The 24,809-nt window shown below is 48.3% G+C and overlaps 1 protein-coding gene across 2 annotated transcripts in view; it reads right to left on the bottom strand.

The window, feature by feature from the left end:
- LOC140395338 (protein HID1) overlaps positions 1-24,809 on the bottom strand; it is a 306,127-nt gene that overhangs the window by 6,188 nt on the left and 275,130 nt on the right. The window contains exon 17 of one of the 2 annotated variants that reach the window (XM_072482976.1): positions 4,801-4,884. The exons of the other annotated variant lie outside the window; for it this stretch is intronic. Coding sequence (XP_072339077.1) covers positions 4,801-4,884 — 84 coding nt within the window. The remainder of the gene's footprint in view (positions 1-4,800; positions 4,885-24,809) is intronic. 2 annotated transcript variants of the gene reach the window in all.

The following is a 24,809-nucleotide window of genomic DNA, read 5'->3' as shown; positions in this document are numbered from 1 at the left end:
GGAACAAAGGAACTGTAATATATTTCCAAGTCAGGCATTGAGTGGCTTGGAGGGGAACTTGTGGAGGTGTTCCCATGTGTCTGCTGCCCTTATCCTTCGCAGATTTGGAAGGTGCGGCCTAAGGAACCTTGGTGAGCTCCTGCTGTGCATCTTGTAGATGGCACACACGGCTGCCACAGTGTATCAGAGATGGAGGGAGTGAATGTTTGTGCAAGAGTTGCCAATCAAGTGGGCTGCTTTGTCCTGGATAGTGTTGAGCTTCTTGAGTATTGTTGGAGCTGCACTCAGCCAAGCAAGCGGGGAGTATTCCATCACACTCCTGCGCCTTATAGATGGGAGAAAGGGTTTGGGGAGACAGGAGATGAGGTATTTGCCACAGGATTCCTAGCCTCTGACCTGCTCTTGCAGCCACAGTATTTATATGGCTGGTCCAGTTCTGTTTCTGGTCAATGGTAACAACCACCCCCCGACCCCCAGATGTTGATAGTGGGGAATTCAATGTTGGTAATACTATTGAATGACAATGGTGCAGTGGTTAGCACTGCTGCCTCACAGCGTCGAGGACCCAGGTTCAATCCCGGCTCTGAGTCACTGTCCGTGTGGAGTTTGCACATTCTCCCCATGTTTGCATGGGTTTTGCCCCCACAACCCAAAGGTGTGCAGGGCAGGTGGATTGGCCACGCTAAATTGCCCCTTAATTGGAAAAAATGAATTGGGTACTCTAAATTTAAAAATATATATATTGAATGACAAGGGAAAATGGTTACAATGTCTCTTGATGGAGACGGCATTGCCTGGCAATTGTGTGACATGAATATTAATTGCCACTTGTCAGTCCAAGCCTGGATGTGTCATAGTTCATAGAATTTACAGTGCAGAATGAGGCCATGAGGCCCATCAAGAACGCACCGGCCCTTGGAAAAAGCACCCCACTTAAGCCCACTGCCCCACCCTATCCCCGGAACCCCACCAAACCTTTTATTTTTGGACACCAAGGGCAATTTAGCCTGGCCAATCCACCTAACCTGCACATCTTTGGACTGTGGGAGGAAACCCACACAGACATGGGGAGAACGTGGAGACTCCGCACAGACAGTGACCCAAGCCATGAAGCGAGCTTGGGACCCTGGAGCTGTGAAGCAACTGTGCTAACCACTGTGCTACCATACCAGGTCTTGATGCAATTGGACATGAACTGCTTCAATATCTGAGGAGTCGTGAATGGTGCAATCATCAGCGAACATCCTCACTTCTGACCTTATGATGGAAGAACGGTCATTGTTGAAGCAGCTGAAGATGTCCTAAAATGGAGATGTTTGCCCTCCAGCCACCACAACCATTTTTCTTTGTGGCAGGTATGACGCAACGGAGAGTTTCGACTTGTTCCATTGTTAATTCCAACATTTTCCAGTTATGTTGAAAGGTGATCACCGGAAACATTAACTCGGTTTCTTTCACCACAGATGCTGGCCTAACCAGCTGAGTATTTCCAGCACTTTCTGTAATTAGCTCAGATTTCCAATATCTGCAGAATTTTGCTGTTGTACTGGGGAGTCAGGGGATTTACACCCAATGAGTAATTGATTTGGGCAATATGTTACCAGGAAAGACCAGGTAGTGATATGCATTAATGGGATTATGGGACACAAATAGATTTCTGGACAAAGCAGGATTGAGGAATGTGGTGAGAATGGCCTGGAAATTTCAGTGGGAAGTGAGGAATATGATGAGAAAGTGGAGAAGTGGAGGGGTGAAGGATATCGGAAGCAGGGATACGGAATATGGTGAGGTGGGCAGGTGGAGGGGGGATACAGTGAGGTGGGTAGATTGGTGGAGGGAAGGGATATAGTGAGGTGAGGAGGTGGATGAGAAGGATACGGTGAGGTGGGTAGGTGAAATGAAATGAAAATGAAAATCGCTTATTATCGCAAGTAGGCTTTTTCATAGATTATCATTATCATAGAATTTACAGTGCAGAAGGAGGCCATTCGGCCCATCGAGCCTGCACCAGCTCTTGGAAAGAGCACCCTACCCAAGGTCAACACCTCCACCCTAACCCCATAACCCAGTAAACCCACCCAACACCAAGGGCAATTTTGGACACTAAGGGTGATTTAGTATGGCCAATCCACCTAACCTGCACATCTTTGGACTGTGGGAAGAAACCGGAGCACCCGGAGGAAACCCACGCACACACGTGGAGGATGTGCAGACTCCGCACAGACAGTGACCCAAGCCGGAATTGAACCTGGGACCCTGCAGCTGTGAAGCAATTGTGCTATCCACAATGCTACCGTGCTGCCCACATACTTCAAATGAAGTTACTGTGACAAGCCACGAGTCGCCACATTCCAGCTGCTGTTCGAGGAGGCTGGTACGGGAACCGTACGATGGAGGGGAGGTAGATGGAGGGGAGGAATATGGTGAGGTGGATAGATGGAGGAGGAGAATATAGTGATGTGGGTCGGTCGGGGTGAGGGATTCGATAAGGTGGATAGGTGAGGGTTGAGGGATTTGGTGAGGTGGCATGAGGGATTTGGAGGCGCGGGTGAGAGATTTGAAGATGGGGGTGAGGGATTTGGAGGTGGGGGTGAGGGATTTGGAGGTGGGGGAGAGGGATTTGGAGGTGGGGGTGAGGGATTTGGAGGTGGGGGTGAGGGATTTGGAGGTGGGGGTGAGGGATTTGGAGGTGGGGGTGAGGGATTTGGAGGTGGGGGTGAGGGATTTGGAGGTGGGGGTGAGGGATTTGGAGGTGGGGGTGAGGGATTTGGAGGTGGGGTGAGGGATTTGGAGGTGGGGGCGAGGGATTTGGAGGTGGGGGCGAGGGATTTGGAGGTGGGGGCGAGGGATTTGGAGGTGGGGGCGAGGGATTTGGAGGTGGGGGCGAGGGATTTGGAGGTGGGGGCGAGGGATTTGGAGGTGGGGGCGAGGGATTTGGAGGTGGGGGCGAGGGATTTGGAGGTGGGGGCGAGGGATTTGGAGGTGGGGCGAGGGATTTGGAGGTGGGGGCGAGGGATTTGGAGGTGGGGGCGAGGGATTTGGAGGTGGGGGCGAGGGATTTGGAGGTGGGGTGAGGGATTTGGAGGTGGGGGTGAGGGATTTGGAGGTGGGGGTGAGGGATTTGGAGGTGGGGGTGAGGGATTTGGAGGTGGGGGTGAGGGATTTGGAGGTGGGGGTGAGGGATTTGGAGGTGGGGGTGAGGGATTTGGAGGTGGGGGTGAGGGATTTGGAGGTGGGGGTGAGGGATTTGGGGAGGTGGGCTGAGGAATTTGGTGAGGTGGGCTGAGGGATTTGGTGAGGTGGGCTGAGGGATTTGGTGAGGTGGAGTGTGGGAATTGGTGAGGTGGAGTGTGGGATTTGGTGAGGTGGAGTGTGGGATTTGGGGAGGTGGGCTGAGGGATTTGGTGAGGTGGTGAGGTAGATGTTATAGAGGTCTATCAATTAATGAGGAGAATAGATAAGGTAGATAGTCAACATCTTTTCCAAAAGGTAGAGGAGTCTAGAACTAGAGGGAATAGGTTTAAGGTGAGAGGGGAGAGATACAAGAGACCAGAGGGGAATGTTCTTCACACACAGGGTGGTGAGCATCTGGAACGGGCTGCCAGAGGCAGTGGTAGAGGCGGGAACAATTTTGTCTTTAAAAAGTAGTTAGACAGATTTGGTGAGGTCAAGTGGCTTTCACCATCTCTGAAAATTGCGCTCTTCCACCTGATGTTCCAGCATTCTTGTTAAGGTAACGTAGTTGCAACAAATAGTCAAATAGCCCCAGTGACCACATAAAGCACATATATTAACAACAAATAATATTCCATTCGAAAAATTAGCACTTTCTGGCTTTAACCTGTTCGAGAGAATGTTAAAGAAACAAGGCTCATGCAAACTCCAAGCTTAAACAAGACAGAATAAAGTCAGCCACTTGGTCTCTGGTATTGTCTTCTGTTTTGGCCTGTTTCCATGTTGTAAACATCTGTGACTCTATGACCTAGCATATTCCGCTCTGTGAGACTGTTTCACATTGGATACATTTTCACGCACAACCTTCCGCCCCTTTCCATCTTTTTCTTCAATTCAGCTCCACTGGTTCTGGGGCCAGGAATGAGCACCACTGAAATCCCATGAGCACCACCATTCTTAACCACTAAACACTGTTTCATATGAGGCAAAAATGGATAAGAGTTGAATGCAGCAGAATCACTGGTCACTCACAAGCATTCACTGAATGGAGTTGAGTTGTACGGTGCTGCACAAAGCAAAGTAATCACAGGTTCAATCTGTGAAATGGAGGATTACAGCATGGGAACCAATCTGAGATGTTCCACTGGGTTACTGAGAGGGATAGTAGGAATATGGTGGCTTCTCCAAGATATTCCCTCATGATGGAATAGTCCACCAATCTGTTGACTACTCACCCAATCAGAGCTCCAAGTCCAAAGAACAATGCAATACAGCACAGGAACAGGCCCTTCGGCCCTCCAAGCCTGTACCGGTCATGATAAACCCTCATCACTTCCTTGTGCCATATCCACTGCCAACTCACCTAATCAGGGTTCAGTGTCCACTGCCAACTCACCCAATCAGGGTTTGGTGTCCACTGACTGCTCTCCAATCAGGGTTCGGTGTCCACTGACTGCTCACACAATCAGGAATCAGCGTCCACTGACTACTCACCCAATCAGGGTTCGGTGTCCACTGACTACTCACCCAATCAGGAATCAGCATCCACTGACTACTCAACCAATCAGGAATCAGCGTCCACTGACTACTCACCCAATCAGGGTTCGATGTCAACTAACTACTCACCCAATCAGGGCTCGGTGTCCACTGACTTGCTGATGAGAGACTAGATGGTTTCCTTCTTCTCTCTGGGTTTCGAGGAATTGCCTCCTGTGCATCAGTACAAAATGGATCAAGTTACACAGCAGACAAGACCGTAAGACAATAGATTACAAACATCCCTACGATAAAATGATTCAAATATAAAGATGTTTCCTAAGAAGCCGCATTTCCATAATGATCGATGTCAAGGCCACCGGACAGTAGTCGTTCAGGCACTTTGCCTGGTTCTTCTTTGGCACCGGTATGATAGTGGTCTTCTTGAAGCAGGTGGGAACGTCAGAACGGAATAGGGAGAGGTTGAAGATGTCCGCGGACACTGTGAGATAGCGATGGACCTGAAGCCATCAGTACTGTACCACACTGTGATACAGCGATGGACCTGAATCCATCAGTACTGTATCCCACTGAGATACAGTGATGGCCCCGAATTCATCAGTACTGTATCCCACTGTGATACAGTGATGGACCTGAATCCATCAGTACTGTACCGCACTGTGATACAGCGATGGACCTGAATCCATCAGTACTGTATCACACTGTGCCACAGCGATGGACCTGAATCAATCAGTTCTGTACTGCACTGTGATATAGCGATGGACCCGAATCCACCAGTCCTGTACCGCACTGTGATATAGCGATGGACCTAAATCCATCAGTACTGCACCCAACTGTGATACAGCGATGGACCTGAATCCATCAGTACTGTATCCCACTGTAATACATCGATGGACCTGAATCCATCTGTACTGTACCACACTGTGATATAGCGATGGGCCTGAATCCATCAGTACTGCATCCCACTGTGATACAGCGATGGACCTGAATCCATCAGTACTGTACCACACTGTGATACAGCGATGGACCTGAATCCATCAGTACTGTATCCCACTGAGATACAGTGATGGCCCCGAATTCATCAGTACTGTATCCCACTGTGATACAGTGATGGACCTGAATCCATCAGTACTGTACCGCACTGTGATACAGCGATGGACCTGAATCCATCAGTACTGTATCACACTGTGCCACAGCGATGGACCTGAATCAATCAGTTCTGTACTGCACTGTGATATAGCGATGGACCCGAATCCACCAGTCCTGTACCGCACTGTGATATAGCGATGGACCTAAATCCATCAGTACTGCACCCAACTGTGATACAGCGATGGACCTGAATCCATCAGTACTGTATCCCACTGTAATACAGCGATGGACCTGAATCCATCTGTACTGTACCACACTGTGATATAGCGATGGGCCTGAATCCATCAGTACTGCATCCCACTGTGATACAGTGATGGACCTGAATCCATCAGTACTGCATCCCACTGTGATACAGCGATGGACCTGAATCAATCAGTACTGTACCACACTGTGATACAGCGATGGACGTCAATCCATCAGTACTGTATCCTACTGTGATACAGCGATGGACCTGAATCCATCAGTACTGTATCCTACTGTGATACAGCGATGGACCTGAATCCATCAGTACTGTACCGCACTGTAATACAGGAGATGGACCTCAATCCATCAGTACTGTACCACTCTGTGATATAGCGATGGACCTCAATCCATCAGTACTGTATCCTACTGTGATACAGCGATGGACCTGAATCCATCAGTACTGTACCGCACTGTAATACAGGAGATGGACCTCAATCCATCAGTACTGCATCGCACAGTGATACAGCGACGGACCTGAATCCATCAGTACTGTACCGCAGTGATATAGCGATGGACCTAAATCCATCAGTACTGTACTGCACTGCGATACAGCGATGGACCTGAATCCATCTGTACTGTATCCCACTGTGATACAGCGATGGACCTGAATACATCAGTACTGTATCCCACTGTGATATAGCGATGGACCTGAATCCATCAGTACTGTACCGCACTGTGATATAGCGATGGACCTGAATCCATCAGTACTGTACCACACCGTGATACAGCGATGGACCTGAATCCATCAGTACTGTACCGCACTGTGATATAGCGATGGACCTGAATCCATCAGTACTGTATCCCACTGTGATATAGCGATGGACACGAATCCATCAGCACTGTACCGCACTGTGACATAGCGATGGACCTGAATCCATCAGTACTGTATCCCACTGTGATACAGCGATGGACCTGAATCCATCAGTACTGTACCGCACTGTGATATAGCGATGGACCTGAATCCATCAGTACTGTACCACACTGTGATACAACGATGGACCTGAATCCATCAGTACTGTATCCCACTGTGATATAGCGATGGACCCGAATCCATCAGTACTGTATCGCACCGTGATATAGCGATGGACCTGAATCCATCAGTACTGTATCCCACTGTGATACAGCGATGGACCTGAATCCATCAGTACTGTATCGCACCGTGATATAGCGATGGACCTGAATCCATCAGTACTGTATCCCACTGTGATACAGCGATGGACCTGAATCCATCAGGTCTGTACCGCACTGTGATTTTGTGATGGACCTCAATCCATCAGTACTGTATCCCACTGTGATACGGCGCTGGACCTGAATCCATCAGTACTATACCACACTGTGATATAGCGATGGGCCTGAATTCATCAGTACTGCATCGCACTGTGATACAGCGACGGACCTGAATCCATCAGTACTGTACCGCACTGTGATATAGCGATGGACCTGAATCCATCAGTACTGCATCCCACAGTGATACAGCGATGGACCTGAATCCATTTGCACTGTACCGCACTGTGATATAGCGATGGACCTGAATCCATCAGTACTGTACCGCACTGTGATATAGCGATGGACCTGAATCCATCAGTACTGTATCCTACTGTGATATAGCGATGGACCTGAATCCATCAGTACTGTACCGCACTGTGATACAGCGATGGACCTGAATCCATCAGTACTGTATCCCACTGTGCTACAGCGATGGATCTGAATCAATCAGTTCTGTACTGCACTGTGATATAGCGATGGACCTGAATCCATCAGTACTGTACAGCACTGTGATACAGCGATGGACCCGAATCCATCAGTCCTGTACCGCACTGTGATATAGCGATGGACCTAAATCCATCAGTACTGCATCCCACTGTCATACAGCGATGGACCTGAATCCATCAGTACTGTACAGCGCTCTGATATAGCGATGGACCTGAATCCATCAGTACTGTACTGCACTGTGATATAGCGATGGACCTGAATCCATCAGTGCTGCTTCCCACTGTGATACAGCGATGGACCTGAATCCAACAGTACTGTATCCCACTGTAATACAGCGATGGACCTGAATCCATCTGTACTGTACCACACTGTGATATAGCGATGGACCTGAATCCATCAGTACTGCATCCCACTGTGAGACAGTGATGGACCTGAATCCATCAGTACTGCATCCCACTGTGAAACAGCGATGGACCTGAATCTATCAGTACTGTACCACACTGTGATACAGCGATGGACGTCAATCCATCAGTACTGTATCCTACTGTGATACAGCGATGGACCTGAAACCATCAGTACTGTACCGCACTGTAATACAGGAGATGGACCTCAATCCATCAGTACTGTACCACTCTGTGATATTGCGATGGACCCGAATCCATCAGTACTGCATCGCACAGTGATACAGCGACGGACCTGAATCCATCAGTGCTGTACCGCAGTGATATAGCGATGGACCTAAATCCATCAGTATTGTACAACAGTGACATAGCGATGGACCTGAATCCATCAGTACTGTACTGCACTGCGATACAGCGATGGACCTGAATCCATCTGTACTGTATCCCACTGTGATACAGCGATGGACCTGAATCCATCAGTACTGTATCCCACTGTGATATAGTGATGGACCCGAATCCATCTGTACTGTATCCCACCGTGATATAGCGATGGTCCTGAATCCATCAGTACTGTACCTCACTGTGATATAGTGATGGACCTGAATCCATCAGTACTGTACTACACTGTGATACAGCGATGGACCTGAATCCATCTGTACTGTACTGCACTGTGATTTTCCGATGGACCTCAATCCAACGGTACTGTATCCCACTGTGATACGGCGATGGACCTGAATCCATCAGTACTGTACCGCACCGTGACATAGCGATGGACCTGAATGCATCATAACTGTACCGCACTGTGACATAGCGATGGACCTGAATCCATCAGTACTGTATCCCACTGTGATACAACGATGGACCTGAATCAATCAGTACTGTACAACACTGTGACATAGCGATGGACCTGAATCCATCAGTACTGTACAACACTGTGACATAGCGATGGACCTGAATCCATCAGTACTGTACAAAACTGTGACATAGCGATGGACCTGAATCCATCAGCACTGTACCGCTCTGTGATATAGCGATGGACCTGAAACTATCAGTACTGTATCCCACTGTGATCCAGCGATGGACCTGAATCAATCAGTACTGTACCGCACTGTGATTTTGCGATGGACCTCAATCCATCAGTACTGTATCCCACTGTGATACGGCGCTGGACCTGAATCCATCAGTACTGTACCGCACTGTGATATAGCGATGGACCTGAATCCATCAGTACTGTATCCCACTGTGATACAGCGATGGACCTGAATCCATCAGTAATGTACCGCACTGTGATACAGCGATGGACCTGAATCCATCAGTACTGTACCGCACTGTGATATAGCGATGGACCTGAATCCATTAGTACTGTACCACACTGTGATACAGCGATGGACCTGAATCCATCAGTACTGTATCCCACTGTGATATAGCGATGGACCCGAATCCATCAGTACTGTATCCCACTGTGATACGGCGCTGGACCTGAATCCATCAGCACTGTACCGCACTGTGACATAGCGATGGACCTGAATCCATCAGTACTGTATCCCACGGTGATACAGCGATGGACCTGAATCAATCAGTACTGTACCGCACTGTGATTTTGCGATGGACCTCAATCCATCAGTACTGTATCCCACTGTGATACGGCGCTGGACCTGAATCCATCAGTACTGTACCGCACTGTCATACAGCGATGGACCTGAATCCATCAGAACTGTATCCCACTGTGATACAGCGATGGACCTGAATGCATCAGTATTGTACAGCACTGTGATATAGCAATGGACCTGAATCCATCAGTACTGCATCCCACAGTGATACAGCGATGGACCTGAATCCATTTGCACTGTACCACACAGTGATATAGTGATGGACCTGAATCCATCAGTACTGTACAGCACTGTGATACAGCGATGGACCTGAATCCATCAGTACTGTACCGCACAGTGATATAGCGATGGACCTGAATCCATCAGTACTGAACCGCACTGTGATACAGCGATGGACCTGAATCCATCAGTACTGTATCCCACTGTGCTACAGCGATGGACCTGAATCAATCATTTCTGTACTGCACTGTGATATAGCGATGGACCTGAATCCATCAGTACTGTACAGCACTGTGATACAGCGATGGACCCGAATCCATCAGTCCTGTACCGCACTGTGATATAGCAATGGACCTAAATCCATCAGTACTGCATCCCACTGTGATACAGCGATGGATCTCAATCCATCAGTACTGTACAGCGCTCTGATATAGCGATGGACCTGAATCCATCAGTACTGTAACCGCACTGTGATATAGCGATGGACCTGAATCCATCAGTGCTGCTTCCCACTGTGATACAGCGATGGACCTGAATCCATCAGTACTGTATCCGACTGTAATACAGCGATGGACCTGAATCCATCTGTACTGTACCACACTATGATATAGCGATGGACCTGAATCCATCAGTACTGCATCCCACTGTGATACAGTGATGGACCTGAATCCATCAGTACTGCATCCCACTGTGAAACAGCGATGGACCTGAATCTATCAGTACTGCATCGCACAGTGATACAGCGACGGACCTGAATCCATCAGTACTGTACCGCAGTGATATAGCGATGGACCTAAATCCATCAGTACTGTACAACAGTGACATGGCGATGGACCTGAATCCATCAGTACTGTCCTGCACTGCGATACAGCGATGGACCTGAATCCATCAGTACTGTACCGCACTGTGATATAGCGATGGACCTGAATCCATCAGTACTGTATCCCACTGTGATACAGCGATGGACCTGAATCCATCAGTACTGAACCGCACTGTGATACAGCGATGGACCTGAATCCATCAGTACTGTACCGCACTGTGATATAGCGATGGACCTGAATCCATCAGTACTGTACCACACTGTGATATAGCGATGGACGTCAATCCATCAGTACAGTATCCCACTGTGATACGGCGCTGGACCTGAATCCATCAGTACTGTACCGCACTGTGGTATAGCGATGGACCTGAATCCATCAGTACTGTATCCCACTGTGATACAGCGATGGACCTGAATCAATCAGTACTGTACCGCACTGTGATTTTGCGATGGACCTCAATCCATCGGTACTGTATCCCACTGTGATACGGCGCTGGACCTGAATCCATCAGTACTGTACCGCACTGTGATACAGCGATGGACCTGAATCCATCAGAACTGTATCCCACTGTGATACAGTGATGGACCTGAATCCATCAGTACTGTACCACACTGTGATATAGCGATGGGCCTGAATCCATCAGTACTGCATCGCACTGTGATATAGCGATGGACCTGAATCCATCAGTACTGCGTCCCACAGTGATACAGCGATGGACCTGAATCCATTTGCACTGTACCACACAGTGATATAGTGATGGACCTGAATCCATCAGTACTGTACCGCACTGTGATATAGCGATGGATCTGAATCCATCAGTACTGTACCACACTGTGATACAACGATGGACCTGAATCCATCAGTACTGTACCACACTGTGATATAGCGATGGACGTCAATCCATCAGTACTGTATCCTACTGTGATACAGCGATGGACCTGAATCCATCAGTACTGTACCGCACTGTAATACAGGAGCTGGACCTGAATCCATCAGTACTGTACAACAGTGACATAGCGATGGACCTGAATCCATCAGTACTGTACTGCACTGCGATACAGCGATGGACCTGAATCCATCTGTACTGTATCCCACTGTGATACAATGATGGACCTGAATCCATCGGTACTGTATCCCACTGTGATATAGCAATGGACACGAATCCATCTGTACTGTCTCCCACTGTGATACAGCGATGGACCTGAATCCATCAGTACTGTACCGCACCGTGATATAGCGATGGTCCTGAATCCATCAGTACTGTACCTCACTGTGATATAGTGATGGACCTGAATCCATCAGTACTGTACTACACTGTGATACAGCGATGGACCTGAATCCATCTGCACTGTACTGCACTGTGATTTTGCGATGGACCTCAATCCATCGGTACTGTATCCCACTGTGATACGGCGATGGACCTGAATCCATCAGTACTGTACCGCACGGTGACATAGCGATGGACCTGAATCCATCAGCACTGTACCGCACTGTGACATAGCGATGGACCTGAATCCATCAGTACTGTATCCCACTGTGATACAGCGATGGACCTGAATCCATCAGTACTGTATCCCACTGTAATACAGCGATGGACCTGAATCCATCTGTACTGTACCACACTGTGATATAGCGATGGACCTGAATCCATCAGTACTGCATCCCACTGTGATACAGTGATGGACCTGAATCCATCAGTACTGCATCCCACTGTGAAACAGCGATGGACCTGAATCTATCAGTACTGTACCACACTGTGATACAGCGATGGACGTCAATCCATCAGTACTGTATCCTACTGTGATACAGCGATGGACCTGAATCCATCAGTACTGTACCGCACTGTAATACAGGAGATGGACCTCAATCCATCAGTACTGTACCACTCTGTGATATAGCGATGGACACGAATCCATCTGTACTGTCTCCCACTGTGATACAGCGATGGACCTGAATCCATCAGTACTGTACCGCACCGTGATATAGCGATGGTCCTGAATCCATCAGTACAGTACCTCACTGTGATATAGTGATGGACCTGAATCCATCAGTACTGTACTACACTGTGATACAGCGATGGACCTGAATCCATCTGTACTGTACTGCACTGTGATTTTGCGATGGACCTCAATCCATCGGTACTGTATCCCACTGTGATACGGCGATGGACCTGAATCCATCAGTACTGTACCGCACGGTGACATAGCGATGGACCTGAATCCATCAGCACTGTACCGCACTGTGACATAGCGATGGACCTGAATCCATCAGTACTGTATCCCACTGTGATACAGCGATGGACCTGAATCCATCAGTACTGTATCCCACTGTAATACAGCGATGGACCTGAATCCATCTGTACTGTACCACACTGTGATATAGCGATGGACCTGAATCCATCAGTACTGCATCCCACTGTGATACAGTGATGGACCTGAATCCATCAGTACTGCATCCCACTGTGAAACAGCGATGGACCTGAATCTATCAGTACTGTACCGCACTGTAATACAGGAGATGGACCGGAATCCATCAGTACTGCATCGCACAGTGATACAGCGACGGACCTGAATCCATCAGTACTGTACCGCAGTGATATAGCGATGGACCTAAATCCATCAGTACTGTACAACAGTGACATAGCGATGGACCTGAATCCATCAGTACTGTACTGCACTGCGATACAGCGATGGACCCGAATCCATCAGTACTGTACTACACTGTGATACAGCGATGGACCTGAATCCATCAGTACTGTACCGCACCGTGATATAGCGATGGTCCTGAATCCATCAGTACTGTACCTCACTGTGATATAGTGATGGACCTGAATCCATCAGTACTGTACTACACTGTGATACAGCGATGGACCTGAATCCATCTGTACTGTACTGCACTGTGATTTTGCGATGGACCTCAATCCATCGGTACTGTATCCCACTGTGATACGGCGATGGACCTGAATCCATCAGTACTGTACCGCGCTGTTACATAGCGATGGACCTGAATGCATCAGCACTGTACAACACTGTGACATAGCGATGGACCTGAATCCATCAGTACTGTACAACACTGTGACATAGCGATGGACCTGAATCCATCAGTACTGTACAAAACTGTGACATAGCGATGGACCTGAATCCATCAGCACTGTACCGCTCTGTGATATAGCGATGGACCTGAATCTATCAGTACTGTATCCCACTGTGATACAGCGATGGACCTGAATCAATCAGTACTGTACCGCACTGTGATTTTGCGATGGACCTCAATCCATCAGTACTGTATCCCACAGTGATACGGCGCTGGACCTGAATCCATCAGTACTGTACCGCACTGTGATATAGCGATGGACCTGAATCCATCAGTACTGTATTCCACTGTGATACAGCGATGGACCTGAATCCATCAGTACTGTACCGCACTGTGATACAGCGATGGACCTGAATCCATCAGTACTGTACCGCACTGTGATATAGCGATGGACCTGAATCCATCAGTACTGTACCACACTGTGATACAGCGATGGACCTGAATCCATCAGTACTGTATCCCACTGTGATATAGCGATGGACCCAAATCCATCAGTACTGTATCCCACTGTGATACGGCGCCGGACCTGAATCCATCAGCACTGTACCGCACTGTGATATAGCGATGGACCTGAATCCATCAGTACTGTATCCCACTGTGATACAGCAATGGACCTGAATCAATCAGTACTGTATCCCACTGTAATACAGCGATGGACCTGAATCCATCAGTACTGTACCGCACGGTGACATAGCGATGGACCTGAATCCATCAGCACTGTACCGCACTGTGACATAGCGATGGTCCTGAATCCATCAGTACAGTACCTCACTGTGATATAGTGATGGACCTGAATCCATCAGTACTGTACTACACTGTGATACAGCGATGGACCTGAATCCATCTGTACTGTACTGCACTGTGATTTTGCGATGGACCTCAATCCATCGGTACTGTATCCCACTGTGATACGGCGATGGACCTGAATCCATCAGTACTGTACCGCACGGTGACATAGCGATGGACCTGAATCCATCAGCACTGTACCGCACTGTGACATAGCGATGGACCTGAATCCATCAGTACTGTATCCCACTGTGATACAGCGATGGACCTGAATCCATCAGTACTGTATCCCACTGTAATACAGCGATGGAACTGAATCCATCTGTACTGTACCACACTGTGATATAGCGATGGACCTGAATCCATCAGTACTGCATCCCACTGTGATACAGTGATGGACCTGAATCCATCAGTACTGCATCCCACTGTGAAACAGCGATGGACCTGAATCTATCAGTACTGTACCGCACTGTAATACAGGAGATGGACCGGAATCCATCAGTACTGCATCGCACAGTGATACAGCGACGGACCTGAATCCATCAGTACTGTACCGCAGTGATATAGCGATGGACCTAAATCCATCAGTACTGTACAACAGTGACATAGCGATGGACCTGAATCCATCAGTACTGTACTGCACTGCGATACAGCGATGGACCCGAATCCATCAGTACTGTACTACACTGTGATACAGCGATGGACCTGAATCCATCAGTACTGTACCGCACCGTGATATAGCGATGGTCCTGAATCCATCAGTACTGTACCTCACTGTGATATAGTGATGGACCTGAATCCATCAGTACTGTACTACACTGTGATACAGCGATGGACCTGAATCCATCTGTACTGTACTGCACTGTGATTTTGCGATGGACCTCAATCCATCGGTACTGTATCCCACTGTGATACGGCGATGGACCTGAATCCATCAGTACTGTACCGCGCTGTTACATAGCGATGGACCTGAATGCATCAGCACTGTACAACACTGTGACATAGCGATGGACCTGAATCCATCAGTACTGTACAACACTGTGACATAGCGATGGACCTGAATCCATCAGTACTGTACAAAACTGTGACATAGCGATGGACCTGAATCCATCAGCACTGTACCGCTCTGTGATATAGCGATGGACCTGAATCTATCAGTACTGTATCCCACTGTGATACAGCGATGGACCTGAATCAATCAGTACTGTACCGCACTGTGATTTTGCGATGGACCTCAATCCATCAGTACTGTATCCCACTGTGATACGGCGCTGGACCTGAATCCATCAGTACTGTACCGCACTGTGATATAGCGATGGACCTGAATCCATCAGTACTGTATTCCACTGTGATACAGCGATGGACCTGAATCCATCAGTACTGTACCGCACTGTGATACAGCGATGGACCTGAATCCATCAGTACTGTACCGCACTGTGATATAGCGATGGACCTGAATCCATCAGTACTGTACCACACTGTGATACAGCGATGGACCTGAATCCATCAGTACTGTATCCCACTGTGATATAGCGATGGACCCAAATCCATCAGTACTGTATCCCACTGTGATACGGCGCCGGACCTGAATCCATCAGCACTGTACCGCACTGTGATATAGCGATGGACCTGAATCCATCAGTACTGTATCCCACTGTGATACAGCAATGGACCTGAATCAATCAGTACTGTACCGCACTGTGATTTTGCGATGGACCTCAATCCATCAGTACTGTATCCCACTGTGATACGGCGCTGGACCTGAATCCATCAGTACTGTACCGCACTGTGATACAGCGATGGACCTGAGTCCATCAGAACTGTATCCCACTGTGATACAGCGATGGACGTGAATGCATCAGTATTGTACAGCACTGTGATATAGCAATGGACCTGAATCCATCAGTACTGCATCCCACAGTGATACAGCGATGGACCTGAATCCATTTGCACTGTAACACACAGTGATATAGTGATGGACCTGAATCCATCAGTACTGTACAGCACTGTGATACAGCGATGGACCTGAATACATCAGTACTGTACCGCACAGTGATATAGCGATGGACCTGAATCCATCAGTACTGTACCGCACTGTGATATAGCGATGGACCTAAATCCATCAGTACTGTATCCCACTGTGATACAGCGATGGACCTGAATCCATCAGTACTGAACCGCACTGTGATACAGCGATGGACCTGAATCCATCAGTACTGTATCCCACTGTGCTACAGCGATGGACCTGAATCAATCATTTCTGTACTGCACTGTGATATAGCGATGGACCTGAATCCATCAGTACTGTACAGCACTGTGATACAGCGATGGACCCGAATCCATCAGTCCTGTACCGCACTGTGATATAGCGATGGACCTAAATCCATCAGTACTGCATCCCACTGTGATATAGCGATGGACCTGAATCCATCAGTACTGTACAGCGCTCTGATATAGCGATGGACCTGAATCCATCAGTACTGTAACCGCACTGTGATATAGCGATGGACCTGAATCCATCAGTGCTGCTTCCCACTGATACAGCGATGGACCTGAATCCATCAGTACTGTATCCGACGGTAATACAGCGATGGACCTGAATCCATCTGTACTGTACCACACTGTGATATAGCGATGGACCTGAACCCATCAGTACTATACCGCACTGTGATACAGCGATGGACCTGAATCCATCAGCACTGTACCGCAGTGTGATATGATTTGAGTCGATTTCGGCGGCGTGAGAGCAGCTGGTTAGTCAGTTTCAGCGGGAGCATTGCGGAAGGAGGTTGCTGGGAGGTAAGTCAACCTTTAAAAGCACTTCTCTTTGCAGGGGCAGGCCAGTCGATTTCGGCGGCGTGAGAGCAGCTGGTTAGTCAATTTCAGCGGGAGCATTGCGGAAGGAGGTTGCTGGGAGGTAAGTCAACCTTTAAAAGCACTTCTCTTTGCAGGGGCAGGCCAGTCGATTTCGGCGGCGTGAGAGCAGCTGGTTAGTCAGTTTCAGCGGGAGCATTGCGGAAGGAGGTTGCTGGGAGGTAAGTCAACCTTTAAAAGCACTTCTCTTTGCAGGGGCAGGCCAGTCGATTTCGGCGGCGTGAGAGCAGCTGGTTAGTCAGTTTCAGCGGGAGCATTGCGGAAGGAGGTTGCTGGGAGGTAAGTCAACCTTTAAAAGCACTTCTCTTTGCAGGGGCAGGCCAGTCGATTTCGGCGGCGTGAGAGCAGCTGGTTAGTCAGTTTCAGCGGGAGCATTGCGGAAGGAGGTTGCTGGGAGGTAAGTCAACCTTTAAAAGCACTTTTCTTTGCAGGGGCAGGCCAGTCGATTTCGGCGGCGTGAGAGCAGCTGGTTAGTCAGTTTCAGCGGGAGCATTGCGGAAGGAGGTTGCTGGGAGGTAAGTCAACCTTTAAAAGCACTTCTCTTTGCAGGGGCAGGCCAGTCGATTTCGGCGGGAGTGGAGCTGGCTGGTTAGTCAATTTCAGCAGGAGCTGAGAATTTTTCTTTTTTTTTAAAATTAGTTTTTTAGGCGGGATCAGGAAGTCGACCCGCGGACGTCTGGGAAGACCCTCACCAATAAATTCTGGTGGAGAGGAAACCCGAGACACTACACGTGTAGTGTCTCCCACCCGCCCTCCTCCTCTAACCTAATAATAAAACCCATTGGTCTGAGGTAAGTACCATATTTTTATTATATTATTATTATTTTTTATAAAAATTTAATTTAGTTGTTAGCCAGATCTTGGTAGAAAGTTAGAGGAATGGCAGGGAAGGGAGTGCAATGTTCCTCCTGCCGGATGTTTGAGGTGAGGGATACAGTTAGTGTCCCTGCTGATTTTACCTGCAGGAAGTGCTGCCATCTCCAGCTCCTCCAAGACCGAGTTAGGGAACTGGAGCTGGAGTTGGAAGAACTTCGGATCATTCGGGAGGCAGAAGGGGTCATAGATAGCAGCTTCAGGGAATTAGTTACACCAAAGATTGGAGATAGGTGGGTAACTGTAAGAGGGACTGGGAAAAAACAGTCAGTGCAGGGATCCCCTGCGGTCGTTCCCCTGAGAAACAAGTATACCGCTTTGGATACTTGTGGGGGGGGGGACTTACCAGGGGTAAGCCATGGGGTACGGGCCTCTGGCACGGAGTCTGTCCCTGTTGCTCAGAAGGGAAGGGGGGAGAGGAGCAGAGCATTAGTAATTGGGGACTCTATAGTCAGGGGCACAGATAGGAGATTTTGTGGGAGCATGAGAGACTCACGTTTGGTATGTTGCCTCCCAGGTGCAAGGGTACGTGATGTCTCGGATCGTGTTTTCCGGGTCCTTAGGGGGGAGGGGGAGCAGCCCCAAGTCGTGGTCCACATTGGCACCAACGACATAGGTAGGAAAGGGGACAAGGATGTCAGGCAGGCTTTCAGGGAGCTAGGATGGAAGCTCAGAACTAGAACAAACAGAGTTGTTATCTCTGGGTTGTTGCCCGTGCCACGTGATAGTGAGATGAGGAATAGGGAGAGAGAGCATTTAAACACGTGGCTACAGGGATGGTGCAGGCGGGAGGGTTTCAGATTTTTGGATAACTGGGGCTCTTTCTGGGGAAGGTGGGACCTCTACAGACAGGATGGTCTACATCTGAACCTGAGGGGCACAAATATCCTGGGGGGGAGATTTGTTAGTGCTCTTTGGGGGAGTTTAAACTAATGCAGCAGGGGCATGGGAACCTGGATTGTAGTTTTAGGGTAAGGGAGAATGAGAGTATAGAGGTCAGGAGCACAGATTTGACGTCGCAGGAGGGGGCCAGCGTTCAGGTAGGTGGTTTGAAGTGTGTCTACTTCAATGCCAGGAGTATACGAAACAAGGTAGGGGAACTGGCAGCGTGGGTTGGTACCTGGGACTTCGATGTTGTGGCCATTTCGGAGACATGGATAGAGCAGGGACAGGAATGGATGTTGCAGGTTCCGGGGTTTAGGTGTTTTAGTAAGCTCAGAGAAGGAGGCAAAAGAGGGGGAGGTGTGGCGCTGCTAGTCAAGAGCAGTATTACGGTGGCGGAGAGGATGCTAGATGGGGACTCTTCTTCCGAGGTAGTATTGGCTGAAGTTAGAAACAGGAAAGGAGAGGTCACCCTGTTGGGAGTTTTTTATAGGCCTCCTAATAGTTCTAGGGATGTAGAGGAAAGGGTGGCGAAGATGATTCTGGATATGAGCGAAAGTAACAGGGTAGTTATTATGGGAGACTTTAACTTTCCAAATATTGACTGGAAAAGATATAGTTAGAGTACAATAGATGGGTCGTTTTTTGTACAGTGTGTGCAGGAGGGTTTCCTGAAACAATATGTTGACAGGCCAACAAGAGGCGAGGCCACGTTGGATTTGGTTTTGGGTAATGAACCAGGCCAGGTGTTGGATTTGGAGGTAGGAGAGCACTTTGGGGACAGTGACCACAATTCGGTGAAGTTTACGTTAATGATGGAAAGGGATAAGTATACACCGCAGGGCAAGAGTTATAGCTGGGGGAAGGGCAATTATGATGCCATTAGACGTGACTTGGGGGGGGATAAGGTGGAGAAGTAGGCTGCAAGTGTTGGGCACACTGGATAAGTGGGGCTTGTTCAAGGATCAGCTACTGCGTGTTGTTGATAAGTATGTACCGGTCAGACAGGGAGGAAGGCGTCGAGCGAGGGAACCGTGGTTTACCAAGGAAGTGGAATCTCTTGTTAAGAGGAAGAAGAAGGCCTATGTGAAGATGAAGTGTGAAGTTTCGGTTGGGACGATGGATAGTTACAAGGTAGCGAGGAAGGATCTAAAGAGAGAGCTAAGACGAGCAAGGAGGGGACATGAGAAGTATTTGGCAGGAAGGATCAAGGAAAACCCAAAAGCTTTCTATAGGTATGTCAGGAATAAGCGAATGACTAGGGAAAGAGTAGGACCAGTCAAGGACAGGGATGGGAAAATGTGTGTGGAGTCTGAAGAGATAGGCGAGATACTAAATGAATATTTTTCGTCAGTATTCACTCAGGAAAAAGATAATGTTGTGGAGGAGAATGCTGAGCCCCAGGCTAATAGAATAGATGGCATTGAGGTACGTAGGGAAGAGGTGTTGGCAATTCTGGACAGGCTGAAAATAGATAAGTCCCCGGGACCTGATGGGATTTATCCTAGGATTCTATGGGAGGCCAGGGAAGAGATTGCTGGACCTTTGGCTTTGATTTTTATGTCATCATTGGCTACAAGAATAGTGCCAGAGGACTGGAGGACAGCAAATGTGGTCCCTTTGTTCAAAAAGGGGAGCAGAGACAACCCCGGCAACTATAGACCGGTGAGCCTCACGTCTGTAGTGGGTAAAGTCTTGGAGGGGATTATAAGGGACAAGATTTATAATCATCTAGATAGGAATAATATGATCAGGGATAGTCAGCATGGCTTTGTGAAGGGTAGGTCATGCCTCACAAACCTTATTGAGTTCTTTGAGAAGGTGACTGAACAGGTAGATGAGGGTAGAGCAGTTGATGTGGTGTATATGGATTTCAGCAAAGCGTTTGACAAGGTTCCCCACGGTAGGCTATTGCAAAAAATACGGAGGCTGGGGATTGAGGGTGATTTAGAGATGTGGATCAGAAATTGGCTAGCTGAAAGAAGACAGAGGGTGGTGGTTGATGGGAAATGTTCAGAATGGAGTACAGTCACAAGTGGAGTACCACAAGGATCTGTTCTGGGGCCGTTGCTGTTTGTCATTTTTATCAATGACCTAGAGGAAGGCGCAGAAGGGTGGGTGAGTAAATTTGCAGATGATACTAAAGTCGGTGGTGTTGTCGATAGTGTAGAAGGATGTAGCAGGTTACAGAGGGATATAGATAAGCTGCAGAGCTGGGCTGAGAGGTGGCAAATGGAGTTTAATGTAGAGAAGTGTGAGGTGATTCACTTTGGAAGGAATAACAGGAATGCGGAATATTTGGCTAATGGTAAAGTTCTTGAAAGTGTGGCTGAGCAGAGGGATCTAGGTGTCCATGTACATAGATCCCTGAAAGTTGCTACCCAGGTTGATAGGGTTGTGAAGAAGGCCTATGGAGCATTGGCCTTTATTGGTAGAGGGATTGAGTTCCGGAGTCGGGAGGTCATGTTGCAGCTGTACAGAACTCTGGTCCGGCCGCATTTGGAGTATTGCGTACAGTTCTGGTCACCGCATTATAGGAAGGACGTGGAGGCTTTGGAGCGGGTGCAGAGGAGATTTACCAGGATGTTGCCTGGTATGGAGGGAAAATCTTATGAGGAAAGACTGATGGACTTGAGGTTGTTTTCGTTGGAGAGAAGAAGGTTAAGAGGAGACTTAATAGAGGCATACAAAATGATCAGGGGGTTGGATAGGGTGGACAGTGAGAGCCTTCTCCCGCGGATGGAAATGGCTGGCACGAGGGGGACATAACTTTAAACTGAGGGGTAATAAATATAGGACAGAGGTCAGAGGTAGGTTCTTTACGCAAAGAGTAGTGAGGCCGTGGAATGCCCAACCTGCTACAGTAGTGAACTCGCCAACATTGAGGGCATTTAAAAGTTTATTGGATAAACATATGGATGATAATGGCATAGTGTAGGTTAGATGGCTTTTGTTTCGGTGCAACATCGTGGGCCGAAGGGCCTGTACTGCGCTGTATTGTTCTATGTTCTATGTTCTATGATATAGCGATGGACCTGAATCCATCAGTACTGTACCACACTGTGATATAGCGATTGACCTGAATCCATCAGTACTGTACCGCACTGTGATACAGCGATGGACCTGAATCCATCAGCACTGTACCGCACTGTGATATAGCGATGGACCTGAATCCATCAGCACTGTACCGCAGTGTGATATAGCGATGGACCTGAATCCATCAGTACTGTACCACACTGTGATATAACGATGTACCTGAATCCATCAGTACTGCATCCCACTGTGATACAGCGATGTACCTTAATCTATCAGTACTGTACCGCATTGTGATATAGCGATGGACCCGGATCCATCAGTACTGTACCGCACTATGATCTAGCGATGGACCTGAATCCATCAGTACTGTACCGCACTTTGATACAGCGATCGACCTGAATCCATCAGTACTGTATCCGACTGTGATACAGCGATGGACCTGAATCCATCAGTACTGCATCCCACGAGGATACAGCGATGTACCCGAATTCATCAGTACTGTACCGCACTGTGATCTAGCGATGGACCTGAATCCATCAGTACTGTACCACACTGTGATACAGCGATGGACCTGAATCCATCAGCACTGTATCCCACTGTGATACAGCAATGGACCTGAATCCATCAGTACTGTATCCCACTGTGATATAGCGATGGACCTCAATCCATCAGTACTGTACCACACTGTGATACAGCGATGGACCTGAATATCAGTACTGTATCCCACTGTGATACAGCGATGGACCTGAATCCATCAGTACTGCATCCCACTGTGATACAGCGATGAACCTGAATCAATCAGTACTGTACCGCACTGTGATATAGCGATGGACCTGAATCCATCAGTACTGCATCCCACTCTGATACAGCGATGGGCCTGAATTCATCAGTACTGCATTGCACTGTGATACAGCGATGGACCTGAATCCATCAGTACTGCCTCCCAATGTGATACAGCGATGGACCTGAATCCATTGGTACTGTACCGCACTGTGATATAGCGATGGACCTGAATCCATCAGTACTGTACCTCACTGTGATATAGTGATGGACCTGAATCCATCAGCACTGTACCGCACTGTGATATAGCGATGGACCTGAATCCATCAGTACTGTACCACACTGTGATATAGCGATGGACCTGAATCCATCAGTACTGAACCACACTGTGATATAGCGATGTACCTGAATCCATTAGTACTGCATCCCACTGTGATACAGCGATGTACCTTAATCTATCAGTACTGTACCGCATTGTGATATAGCGATGGACCCGAATCCATCAGTACTGTACCGCACTGTGATCTAGCAATGGACCTGAATCCATCAGTACTGTATCCCACTGTGATACAGTGATGGACCTGAATCCATCAGTACTGCATCCCACTCTGATACAGCGATGGGCCTGAATCCATCAGTACTGTACCGCACTGTGATCTAGCGATGGACCTGAATCCATCAGTACTGTATCCCACTGTGATACAGCGATGGACCTGAATCCATCAGTACTGCATCCCACTGTGATACCGCGATGAACCTGAATCAATCAGTACTGTACCGCACTGTGATATAGCAATGGACCTGAATCCATCAGTACTGCATCCCACTCTGATACAGCGATGGGCCTGAATTCATCAGTACTGCATCGCACTGTGATACAGCGATGGACCTGAATCCATCAGTACTGCCTCCCACTGTGACACAGCGATGGACCTGAATCCATCAGTACTGTACCTCACTGTGATATAGTGATGGACCTGAATCCATCAGTACTGTACCGCAGTGTGATATAGCGATGGACCTGAATCCATCAGTACTGTACCACACTGTGATATAGCGATGTACCTGAATCCATCAGTACTGCATCCCACTGTGATACAGCGATGTACCTTAATCTATCAGTACTGTACCGCATTGTGATATAGCGATGGACCCGGATCCATCAGTACTGTACCGCACTGTGATCTAGCGATGGACCTGAATCCATCAGTACTGTACCGCACTTTGATACAGCGATGGACCTGAATCCATCAGTAGGAGGGTGCTGGGAGGTAAGTCAACCTTTAAAAGCACTTCTCTTTGCAGGGGCAGGCCAGTCGATTTCGGCGGCGTGAGAGCAGCTGGTGAGTGGTGAGTCAGTTTCAGCAGGAGCTGAGACTTTTTCTCTTTTCTTTAAATTAGTTTTTTAGGCGGGATCAGGAAGTCGACCCGCGGACGTCTGGGAAGACCCTCACCAATAAATTCTGGTGGAGAGGAAACCCGAGACACTACACGTGTAGTGTCTCCCACCCGCCCCCTCTCCTCTAACCTAATAATAAAACCCATTGGTCTGAGGTAAGTACCATATTTTTATTATATTATTATTATTTTTTATAAAAATTTAATTTAGTTGTTAGCTAGATCTTGGTAGAAAGTTAGAGGAATGCCAGGGAAGGGAG

The sequence above is a fragment of the Scyliorhinus torazame genome, chromosome 18 (genome assembly GCF_047496885.1).
Source record: "Scyliorhinus torazame isolate Kashiwa2021f chromosome 18, sScyTor2.1, whole genome shotgun sequence".
Lineage (NCBI taxonomy): Eukaryota > Metazoa > Chordata > Chondrichthyes > Carcharhiniformes > Scyliorhinidae > Scyliorhinus > Scyliorhinus torazame.
The sequence above is the reverse complement of the archived record's forward strand: the minus strand, read 5'-3'. Positions and strand labels throughout refer to the sequence as shown.